This window comes from Echeneis naucrates, chromosome 18, assembly GCF_900963305.1.
Source record: "Echeneis naucrates chromosome 18, fEcheNa1.1, whole genome shotgun sequence".
Lineage (NCBI taxonomy): Eukaryota > Metazoa > Chordata > Actinopteri > Carangiformes > Echeneidae > Echeneis > Echeneis naucrates.
Window position 1 is genome coordinate 9388382 of NC_042528.1, and position 12722 is coordinate 9401103.

General features: G+C 43.3%; 1 protein-coding gene across 1 annotated transcript in view; it reads left to right on the forward strand.

Annotated features, from left to right (window-relative positions):
* The first annotated feature begins 3446 nt into the window (after positions 1-3446).
* sema4f (sema domain, immunoglobulin domain (Ig), transmembrane domain (TM) and short cytoplasmic domain, (semaphorin) 4F) overlaps positions 3447-12722 on the forward strand; it is a 42342-nt gene continuing 33066 nt past the window's right edge. Inside the window, exon 1 of the mRNA XM_029526542.1 lies at positions 3447-4241. Coding sequence (XP_029382402.1) covers positions 4136-4241 — 106 coding nt within the window. The 5' untranslated portion in view covers positions 3447-4135. The remainder of the gene's footprint in view (positions 4242-12722) is intronic.

The window sequence follows — 12722 nt, forward strand, 5'->3', positions numbered from 1 at the left end:
GACTTTTTTGGTTTGCATTCTGAGGATTAAAATCAAAAGAAGATTATGTTACATAAAACAACTTCTGTACAAGAGACAGCTTAGAATGGTGAATATTTATATTTATATTTACAGAGCAAAAAGTTTAAATCAGAGTTATCATTTGCTCTGTAGAAGAGCAAGTCTCTCAGTTTCTTACAGACAGTTCTAGGTTACAAGAGACTTATCATTGAAAGCATTAATGTAAAGGAGTCTTGAACATTCAGTATTTTATGGTCTTATGTGACTGAGAAAGATGCCACCTTTTAAAAGGAGCTATAACATTTATCTGCTTATGGTCCACTTTGACTGAAATCTCATCTAATTAATTTTTTAAAACTTTCTTATAACCGACCTAATGTCTGTGTACCTTGAGATACCTGGGCAAAAATGCATACGGTCATGGAACATTTTGGTGGGCTTAAGCTAATCAAATGCTTTAACCGAGTGTTGATTCCGATTTCCAGTGTCACCTGGGCAAAGAACAGCAATTCAGAGCCACAGTCTGAACGCCCTCCATGAAACAGCACAGTGCATCGATGGCAATTAGTGGGAAAAGGTTTTGGGCTCTTCGTTCAATTTCCTCCTCAGCAGAGGTGAAGGACGCGGGTAAATCAGCTGGCAACAAGCCAACTATGTTACAAGAAGATGAAAAGAAAAGAGGAGGGGGGTGCGCCCTGGACAGATCGCCAGTCCATCGCAGGGCCAACATATGGAGACGAACAACCACTCACACTTATGGGCAATTTAGAGCTACCAATTACCCGAAACATTCATGTCTTTGGATGGTGGGAGGAAACCCACCTAAGTACAGGGAGAACATGCAAACTCCACACAGAAAGGCCCCAGGCCGGGAACCAAACCCACGACCTTCTTGCTGTGGGGCAACAGTGCGAACCACTATGGGGCTGTGCTGCCCTGATGAACTCCATCATGGGTTTAATTAGCTAAATGAAAGCTGTTAACTGAATTAGTTTTTCTGTGCATGTCGCCTTTCTGCTCATTCGGCAAAAAGCCCCCGCCCCTCTGTAACACCCCCGACCCACCCACAGACAATACAGATCCACATTATGTACTGGAACAGAATCGAAAGGCAAAAATTAATGACTCATTTCTCCAGCTAATGGATCAGCCTCAAATTTGTTGGATTTAATGGAGACTCCTCAACAAACTATGCTTTCATCGTGGTCAACAAAGTCCCTGCTCCCATGTTGACCCTGTTGTCCAAGGCCGAGGTCAGTGTCGCATGAATGCATATATATGTGTGTGTGTGTGCATGTGCGTGCGAGTGGCCCAAAGCCGATAAAGGATTCGAGGAGCAGCTCTTCCAGTGATTCGAAGTCATATAATTACATTTGCTGGAGGATGCGTCTTGTCTCCCTCAGCTCTTTCCTCTGTCTGATTTTCTCTTCTGTCAGCCATAAAAATCCCCCCAGCTTCAACCAGTGGTCCCCAACCATTAGTCACGCATGCACACACAGACATGCACAACCTTTGACCTAACCCCGTGTCTGGTTTAGTTTGACACACAACTTGTACAACTCCATGCACGCACGTACTGTACAGTCAGAATGAACAATGAACAGTGACAATGCATTAGGAGACATGAACACCAAACACATATTAACCAAAGGAGTGCAGGGTCATGGATTGCAGCTTCCTTACATCAGGGTGTGAATATTAATGTGGAGGGACAGATAAGCAGCCGTGGCAATCCCTTTAAGGCCATACTCCTCACTGGTTGGTGCTTCTGTTTAATTTATGCCAATCTTAGCAGCGAATTTATGCAAATGTTGTGCTTCAATTTGAATCAGTTTGTGGAGCGGTTTGAGGGCCTCAATCAATGTTGCATCCTGCTTTGTACTTGGGTCTGCTCATCTTGTTTACAGATATCTAGGCAAAATGCTTTTTGCCTGATATCCACATTTACAGCTCCTATTTAGCAACACTATATCTGCACCAGGATTTGGATCAGGGAATCAGACGTTTCAGTGCTTGCTTCACCTGTCCAGAAGGGGGCCGCAGTTTTAGGAGGTTCATGGATTTCTACAGTCTGAATTTAAGCATCCTTATTTCTTTGTTTTATCCCAGAGGGATGGCAATTAGCCTGAAAGCCTACTGACTCAGACGTGGACCTGGAACTAAACTGACATTGATGAATATTCACATCACCCAGAAGTCATGGGTGAAGGCTGGGTGGGGTTAGCCAAAGTGCTCTCAGTTCCAACAGCTGCAGCAGCGTCGCAAATAAAGACATCTATTGTGATAGTGAGTGATAGTTTCGTCATTCAAAAGTCATCGACCGCGTAAAGATGAGACACGCACAGTGTGAGCTTAATCTGGCTTCATTAGAGACGGCGCCGCTCACTTCTTAGCTCCATTTGGCTTTTTCTTTATCATCGCTCCCTCACCTCTGACCTCTTCCACTCCTCCTCCTTCCCCCTCTTCATCTACCAAATCCTTTAATCCGGGCACCTCTCTGACCCCTCCCTTTTGTCCCAGAGTTGGGGTACATGTCTGTACCCCCGCCCCGTGAAATTAGCCGTTCACCACTGCCAGCCGTGCTGCTCTCCTCCTGAGAGAAAGAGGGAGGAAGCTGGAAAAAGGGCGTGCATGTTCTGAGTGTTTCATCAGTGGCGACGGAGCAATTAATCAAAAAATATTAACGCTGTGTCTGAATTAAGGATGTTGCCCTCATCTGATTTCCAAATAACTGTCATTTCCTCCAGGAATCACAGAGCCTCGTATTTTTAGGCACTGAATAAGAATTAGTCTGGACAGAAAACAACCTCTGTGGGGATTATTGGTGTGGTTAAGGCCTGGAGGCTGTTGACCTCACATCCACTGTTTAATCATCTTTACTCTGGAGGCTGCGCCCCTCGCAGTGCCAGATGACTGACACACAGATTAAGGAAACTATAACAGAGTGAAGAGATAAAAATAAAAACTTCAACCTTTAAATGACTGTTTTGAATGAGGATGGTTTAATTATGTGGAACATTTTATTTGAGCAGACATTTTTTTACTTCAATTTAAATGTTTCCCCCGGTTAAGTATATGCATGGGTGTCACTGTGTTAATGGTGGCTATTAATGTGTGTAATATTTTTCCAGACATAATGGCTGATCAAATGTTAATGATTCACAATTTGAGGTGCAGCTCAAACAGTTTACAATCAGACATTGCAGTCCACCTCGTGCTGGAACTTTGAAGGCCCGACTGACCTCGATCGTTGAGAAACGTATTTTTCAAAGCAGATTCATTTTATTGTAATCTTTGCTGTGTGTTATATCTCTGACACTAAACAAACAGTACGGGCTCTTTAATGTGAAATGACTTTCTGAAGGAGGCACACAGCCGCACCTGCCCGCGGGACGTCATCCGCTTACCTGTTGTCCTCTAGTTATGTCTTTTCCGGTGGGCGGGGCTCGAGGAGCTCAGCTCGCGCTCCCAGCAGCACGGCAGCCGGTCACCGCCTCATCGCGCTGTTCACCCGTGCCGGCGCTCGAACCTGAGCGACACTACGCGCTCTCCATATTTCCTACGCTTCTTAGCGTCTTTTCTCGGATTTAAAGGCCATTTTCTCGCTCGAATCGAATGGGATCGTTGCAAAGTGAAGGCGAGGGGAGATTTTGTTGCTAGCGGCGGGACAGGCTCAGCGACACCGGGCAGAGAGCGCGGCTTCAGCTCGCTGCAGCCCGGACATTATTCCCGCACGACTGGAAGGTACTTTTGGATTACTTTGTCTCCCAGTTAGTGACCGGAAAACGGCAAAAAGACCGGGACAAATAAAGGATCTACTGCTTTCCAGCATTTCGCCTCTCCGTGGTGGCCGATCCGATCCCCGTTTGCGCTGAGCGGATGCTTGCACTTCAGCGCGCTTTGTGCAGACTGTAGCCACCTGGAAGAGAAGGAACCTGTAGCCCGAACCAATAATAACATATCTAACAAGTATTTGCTGCAATAAAGAAAGTACAATTCATAGATCACCGTTGGACCGAGAAACCTGAGAAGCCAAGATCGGGATCAGGATGCATCTCAACTGAAACTACGAGTCCAGGACTGAGGAGTTGAAATCGGATCGGACGAACCTTCGCCCCGGCTCTTGGACCTGGAAATGAGCCGAACCAGGATAACTCCTGTCGGGGCCATGCTGTGGCTGCTCTGTGGGGCCACCTGGGCAGCGACTCTGGGCGGACTGGAAGGCGGAAACATCCGGAAAGGTAAAATAAAACAAAGTCTTAGGCTGTGTGTGTGAGTGGTGTTGATCGCCATATTTTTAAACAGTAATCTTTTTTTTGTTTTTTTTTTTTGTTTTACCTGCTATCTCAACAGTTTGATATTTGTTTCTGCTGCAAAAAAGTGGCTCACGACGTTTGCATGTTTCAAAACAATCACTCTAAGAGCGACACCTGCAACTTTAGCCGACTTTGCACGTTGTTTGGCATAAAGTATCCATATGCAAAGCTTATACCCAATTTGGTTTTATTGTGCGTAATAATTTTACTGAAACTGAAGGCTGCTTTTGTACTGTAACCTCTGCTCCGCTCCGCCGCTTCTGCCGCTTTTACGCACCGAGAGCGCGGCGCCAAAAGGCTGCCTTCTGCCTTTAGTGTTGTTTGATAAATGAGCGATGCTGGCGAAGCAAACAGGTGCCAGACTTGTTCTCTGACCTCAACGCCAACACAACAAGTGCCCAGACTGGGCCGAAACATCGGGCTGCTGGTCGATCCAGACACGCAGCAGCTCCCAACGAAAACGCGCTCCCCTTTGGAGAGATTGGTGACAGGTGCTGTTGGGAATGTGGCTTCTCGTTTGCTCTCATCTGCAGGAGGCAGAGGTCAGGATCAGTGGGAGCTGCCGGTGATTCAGCATCTTCGTCTAAGACACTCAGTTGAACGGAGACCCTTAAATATGAATGATGTCGAAAGTGTCCTTTTACTGTCCAAGTGCCTGTGTGTGCATCACATTCACACCCATATTAAAAAAAAAACGTGAAGTGGGAAGATGATGAAGGAAAAGAGGGGGCTGGACGCAGAATTTGGATGGCTGTAAGCCCGAGTGAATGGAAGACGAGCTCGGATCTCTAACAAGCTCCCTCTTTGTGCTGTGACCGTCATGGTCAGCAGCACAGGCTCACCAGCCTTCCTGTTTTCTGCAGACTGACTGACAGTTAGAATGGAAAACATAAAATGAGAAGGGACATCCATCTCATCAAAATAATAAGAGGCTTATGTGGAAATAGTCATACAGAGCCATTTTGTGACCCTCTGAAGATTGGAGTGCAGTCTGTGTCAGTGTGTCTGTCTTTCCATTTGTCTATGGTTTGAATGTATTCTCTTTGTCTGCAGGGTAATAACTATCTATGCAATCTCTTCATTTGGCCCTGTTGTTCCTCCTGTATATTTTTCTTCTTTCAGTCTCCTTTCATTATTTTGTGCCTGATAATTTGCCCCAAGCCTGTTCTGTCCGTCTGGACCATGTGACGGTGTTTACACCCAGATGCAGTGAGGAGGAAAGATTTAGAGGTTCATTGCGTCAGTGTGTGTCCATTGACCATCAGCCTGTATTTCAGTTACCTGACTGTTTTAATGGGCTTTGCTCCACGGCTGCACTCTGCAGCAGAGCTTACTGTGCTTTAACCCTTTGCATCCCCACGACTGACCTGCATGCAAACACGGCCATTTCCTCAGACAGTTACCGCTTGCTGTTGAAATCAGGCTCATATGCTGAATGAATGCAGTATCTGTAAGTTGGGTCCCAGTCTATGTGTGTGTCATTACGCAACAGTGGCCTGTGGCATGCAGGCCCTGCAACAAATACAGTGTGAGTGAGTGCCAACACAGAGCAGTGACAGGGAAATAAACAGATAGGATGACCCACAAAGCAGCTTTCCTCATACTCACAAGCTAAACAGTAGATGAAGAGATGTACCATTATAATTAATGTTGCATCATTGTTATTCTAGGAAGTTGCTCAAGGGAAACATGCAGGACATACAAACATACATTCCTGGTTAGAGTCACAGCAATCACTTATGTTAGAAATAGTTGACATCCTTAACAGGATGTATGTATGTGTGTGTGTGTGTGTGTGTGTGTGTGTGTGTGTGTGTGTGTGTGTGTGTGTGTGGCTGTGACTGTGGGTGTATATGTTTCTGTGCTTGGACGTGTGTTTTGATAACTGCAGAGAGACTCTTAAGTAAGACAGTCGAGATGTTATGCGCAACCAGTCAGGTGATGCGTGTGTTTGTGTTAAGCTTTGTTTGCATGCACAGTAACATCCGAGTGTTGGAGCTGATGGAAACTGCTGCCGGATGCAGTTCTGCTGGAGCAGTCTCCAGATGCTCTCTGACATTAATATCACTGGAGGCTGAATCCTGGTAGGCTTGGTGATATGCTGCCTTTACAGCTAGCACCACCAGTAGGCACAATCTTGTTCAGCATTTCAGTTTTTGACTCGAAGAGTTCAGCTGTACTTCAGGCTGAATGTATAGAAGATAAAACCTTTTAATTTAGGTAATATTACATGTCTCTGGTAATGAGAATGGTTGAGAGATTGTTTTTTTTGTTTGTTTTTTTTTTAATCTCACTGTGGTACATATTATCTTTGTTTTGTATCAGTGTTATGAATTGTGAAACAACTATATCTATATTGGGAAGTTGTGTTCAAATGAAACTGGTTGTGTGTCTAATTAGGCTGTCGTGGAATTTATCCAACTTTCTGGTTAAGTGTTTGGGGAGAAGTCATAAAAGCTGCTTGGCTGAAATTACTCACTCATAATAATGTTACCATTAGAGTGTGGGATTCTACCTTCAAGAAATCACAAACAAGTCTGTTTGCGATAATTTAGCGTCTGGCACAAAACACACTCATAAAGTAGAGATTTCTAAAGAAAAGAAAGGCACGCAAAGTTTAGATTACACAGCAGTGTTGATATAACTTCTATGATGCCTACTGGAATAGACTATAATGTCCCAGTGAAAGAGAAACTGCACACATTTTACACTGTGTGTCTGTTGTGATGCGTTCAGAGAGCAGCCCCTCTGCCAGCCACAGTCAGTTTCAGTGATTTAGCAGCCGTTTTAATGCTCCTCACATGAAACTCATTAGGGTGTCGACACACAAGGGTGGGCCTGGCTCCCGTTGCTGCACCCACTATACGGACCAGGCTCCCTTTATGGCGAATGAGAGAGGAGCTGCGTCTGCTTTGACTAGTTTGGTTAGTAACTATGCAGATACTGCAAAGAAGCATTATGTTGCTCCTCAGGCCACCCAGTGTCCATCTGTACCACCTGCCTGCTCGACAAAACCATACTTTCTCTTTGTTTGTAGTCAACAACAGCTTAACAAGAATCTCTATAAACATTTCTCACTCCGGTAGCTGAAGAAGAGAAGATTTATTAGTCTATTCTAGTTATAGTGCCAACATTTACACTTGGCCGGTGGTGAACTATGTGTGCAGGTGGTTGGGAGTCCAGTATAAGAAAGATTATGAAAAAAACAAACAAGCAACACAGTCACTGCCTTGGTTTAATTGAAAACTGTTGGGTGTAGAGAGAAAGGCTTCATCTGTGTTCGGGCCAGAGCTTCTCATGAATTTTACTTTAAAACTAATGGTTGCTAAATGTGTGGGGTGTTCAAATTTTTGCTTTTCAGGCCCAAATAAATTTCACAATTTTTTTGAATTTCCTTATGTGAGATAGCTGATGATGACCGAAACAAAAGTCACATAGGTTAGCTGTCAGAACATTTAAAAGAGCTCCTCTTCCTATTTCATTAAAAGGTCATTTGTATTACAGAAAAATCTATATTTGTTTTGTTTGTTATACAGCCTGTGAACCTTTACACCGCATTGTATATGGTCATCATGCTTGCTGCAGACGAAACATGTTGTTTGGATGAGTGTTTGGGCCAAAATGTGCAATTGGGGTCAGTGTTTTTATATCAGAAGGGTGTCTGGGGATCTGTCCAGGAAGAGTGAAACCACTCTGTCTCTGAGAATGCAGATGGACTACAGTAGATTATGTGTTTGAATTGAGGCTGCATTGTTGTCTCCCACTGGGGAGTATGAGGCGGTTACGCAGACCCCACATCCTATTCTCTCTCTTTCTTTGTTTGTCTTCCACAGTGCTCGTCCCTCTTCTTCTAAGAGTAGATGATGGGGCTTGGTGCAGTTGTAGTGGTATCATGGGAATGAAAGAAATGCCATCATGCTTCTTTTAGTTTTTTTGCGATAAGCCCCTGGATCTTTAGTCTGACTGCATAACCGAAAGCACTTTCAATTTACAACCTGTCTCTCTTTGGCTTCAACAGAAACGCAACACCTGCTTAGAAATTTTCCCCCTTGGCCTATTGGATTATTAAAACTAAGCATCTCTTCCTGTTTCTTCTCATTTTTCTCTTATACTTGTCACTAAGGACATTTCTATTTACTATTCATCACACATTTATCACATCTGCCTAGGCATCTTTTAAAATGTTTTAAACTAAAATAAATTGGTGAAATATATGAGCCAAAAACAAAGGAATTGATTAATAAGATGAAGTGAACGACAGAAGAGAGAAAGGACTCCCAGCTACCATTGGCCACCTACAGAATATATTCTCTCACTCCTTCATATGTTCGTCAGCAAAGTTCATCGGCTTCTCAGACGTTTGTGCTCATAATGCTCTCTCTATGAAAGTCTACAACGAAGAGAATTACATTAGCAGAGCACATGCACGTAGTTGTTGGAGCTTTCTCCCACGTTGTTTGTGAACGGTCAGCCCACACAGACACTCCTGTGACTGGAGCTTGTCAGCATAAAGGTCAAACTGAGTCAGATGTCAAAGGCCACACACACACACACACACACACACACACACACACACACACACACACACACACACTCTCAGCCACACATGCACGAACATGCAGACACACACACACACAGCCGACGCAAGCAGATTCCCATTGTCACATTCCCAGATAGATTTCACGATTTGGATTCTTGGCAGTTTTTTGTTTCGTTTCGTTTTTTTTTTTTTTTTTTCTTTTTGCACTGCCCTAAATCTGCATCTTGTCCGCTGTGCGTCTTTTCCCACCTACATTATCGGCTGGGAACAGTTTGAACACACAGTTGAGGGTCAGAGTCTCAGTGGGCTGATAGTGCAGGTGGGTCGCTTGTAATTCTCCATCATCCACATTCATTCATTCCTCCTTCCAGCCTCATTCTCACTCCCTCAGTGATGGAAATCTTGTGAAATGTGCTGCGTCATGACGTTGAGACTGGTTAAGTACTCTGGAGTTTCTTGAGGGTTTTAGTATGGAGGGTATAAGTGCGTTGAGTATACATTACCTTCAGACAGCTTTAAACCAAAGATTGCTGTGCACATCTAAAGCATATATGATCAGCTCATTGGCATTCACCCTTGTTCCTGCCCTCATCTCCTTCCTCTCTAGCCCTCTGTTGCGTGAAAATCCCATCTGATAGAAAGCACATCGAAAGCAGTTATATTGTACAGAGAACAATTTTCAGCATTTTGACTCATGGAGTACACTTTATTTTTTCTACCACTTGTTTTATTTAATTTCGAGTTAAAGGGGGAGCTTCAGTCTAGTATTTTAATCAAACCTGGACAACCCCAGAGGCATATTAAATTTAAAGTTTTATTTCACGCGTTGAACGGTTCAGTGAGCTTGAAGACCGTCTCCTGCTGGTCATTACTGCTGACTGTTGTCCAGGACCATCATCAGTCATATCAATTCCTATTGATTTATTGGTTCACCAGCTGAAGGTGGTGTAAAGGAGAATGAAGACAGTCAGAAGGAAGGTCACATTTTAAGAATTGCGAAAGAAACTGGCAGACACGCGAATTAAAGATGGGCAACAAGGAAATAAGCTAATTGAAATAGATCTGATAAATTTTGTGGAGGTGAGCCAGAATCAGAGAATGAGATTCATTCATTCACTGATCTGTCTCACTTAAGTCAAACCCAACCAGACGGACAGGAGGGAGGGACTTCACAGATTTGAGACAAGGTCACTGACAGCATCCACTTAACCTTAACCATACAAAAAAGACAATCACACATAGACACCCTGCAGTCACAAAGAGACGCTCTTCAGAGACGTGGTGGTTGTTGACTCAGGACTGATTAGAAGAGTAGAATCAACAATCAATTGGCCTGTCAGTATCTATCAGGTCTGCCTGTGTGTGTCTGTTTTCAGGTCTAGCACTGTATTTTATTGTATTTCCATCATTATCTCATTCATAATAGATGAAATTATTAGGAAGTTGCTCAATGACTGATTACAGACATGGTTGAGATTGTAATAGGCTTTGTTTACATTTCAGGCCAAGGGTGTGTGTGTGTGTGTGTGTGTTCTAAGGACAGGATCTGTGTCAGCATTAAGGTAAAGGGAGCTGTATGGGAGGGAAAGGAAGCACACTTTTCCAACTGATATCCGCTCAGCCTCTGCTTGTAGACACAACACTCACACATGCTGTGAGTCTGTGAAAAGGTGGAGGGATTGCTTACTGGTGAAAGGCTTCACACCAACGCTGCACTGGGCGTTGTAGTGAGCAGCCACCTATTCCACATTTGTGCCTGTTGGCATTTTTTACTACCACTAACAGACGTGCGCAGAGGAAATATCTTGTAAATTCCAGCTTTACTGCCCTCTTACAACTTTCCTACATTTCCACGTCCGTACAACCGTCCCCCGGTCCCCTCCCAGAACATTTCACCTGTGAAGATATACAGTAAATAGATCAATTCTTCTGGTATTTAACAGTATCGAAAACAGTGAACATCTTATTTTGATTCTGCTCTAATTTGCACTTAAATTGGGGGCTTAGAACAATGAATAAATTTAAATCTATCTACTGTTATACCTTTAAAAACAGTTTATACTACACTTTAAATTACCATTTCAAAAATAGTTAAATAACAAGCTTGAAGGAGAATTTCTTCATGTTTTTGGGGCCTCACCATCTGCGGAGACTATATGACTGATTGACTAGCACAGGCAGCTTGTGTGGGCTTCAGTCTCCCATTTATTTCTAAAGCCGGGGGAGACTGTTGTTGGTAAATGCAACATTAAGGAAGTTGAAGAGAGGTCTAATCTGCTGTGTTTCAGTGAGAGTATCAAAGCTAACCCTTCAGCAAACACACCAACAGCATTGCATTGTTCTCTGGTCTGTTCTCAAGTTACCTGGTTCTACCTCAGTTCGATGCGTGCTTGGCCAACACTTAATAACAATGATAACAATAAATATAATAAATAATAAAGAATGCATGCACATTTAATGTTGGAAGCATAATTAAAACAAGGTCAGCCTGATTGTGTGTGAGATATTCATTTTGTATTGTGGCGGTGCTATGAAGAAGTAATATGCTAAACTAAACAAACACAATCTGTAAAACACATATTGCATCCCCTCATGATGGCCAAAATTTAAGTTGAGCTGATTTCCAGGACAGAAGCTCTGGGATCTCTTTGTTCCTGTGTGGGAATATGCTTCTTTAATCCTTAGCATCAATGGATGTAAAAAGGCCTCAAAGGGCCACCAATGAGTCCAGTTTTAACAGGATAGTTAGGGAGGAAGTCTATGTTGAAAACCTGCATTGTTTCATATTTGTTCTTAAACGTTATATGTCGCAAAATATTTTTGTATTTAATGAAACTACGACAAAGCAAGCCTCCAGCCAGGGTGAAATACAGCTTAGACCAACTGTACAAGACTGACAAGGACAACAGAAATGGGAGGTATTCGGAGTCTAGCAGACGTTTTACCCCATTTTTCAGTGAAATCAACAGAAAGCCTGTTAAAGCATGTGTAATAAAATCAACACAAAAGCAATAAAGTTGCTTTGCTTAAAACAGGAATTATCTTTGTTATTGTGAAGCCATTGAAATAAATAACTCCCTCCACCCTCCATATCCTTTGTATTGTATGCTGTATTACCCAGATGATAGCAGTGTAAATGTAAATGCATGGGACACCGATTGTTTAGCATACGCTGAAGTTGCTCTGAGCTTTCCCCTTTCATCGGAACTGGACCATCAGGCAGAACTGGCTTTCACTTAAAAGCATGAAGTCTTTGTTAAAACTGGTTTCAGTGAATATAGAAACACACCACATGCTATATATAGTCAATTTGTTTTTCAATTAAGTTATGAGAGAGCGTGTGTGTGTGTGTGTGTGTGTGCGTGCGTGCGTGCGTGCGTGCGTGTGTGTGTGTGTATGAGCACCAGGGTGTTTGCAGTGTCATGCAGAGTAACTTACCACTCCTGCCATGATCAAGACAGCACATCTGGTTATAAATCCAATACAGCTACTCCTGTCTGGAACACACACACACACACACATATGCATGCATACTGCACTGCTTGTTTGCAAAGTGAAGCCGAGTAATAAATATCCTAAATAAAAAAGGATAAAGTGTGTTTGTGCGTGTGTGTGTCTGTGCATATTGCACAAAAATATCCATTTCCTCTCTGTGTGTTGTGTTCATTTTTACTTGGCAGCCACCTCCGTACACTCCTTCTCCCTCACTCTTGTGTGTGTGTGTGTATGTCTTTTGGCAGCCATCTTTGGCACAGAACCACAGGCGTCTTCCTAACACACAAACACAAACACACACACTTGACAGTACGGGTTATCCTGCTGGTCCTGCTTTGTGTTTATTGATTGTTAGTGTCTCCTGCTTCCAA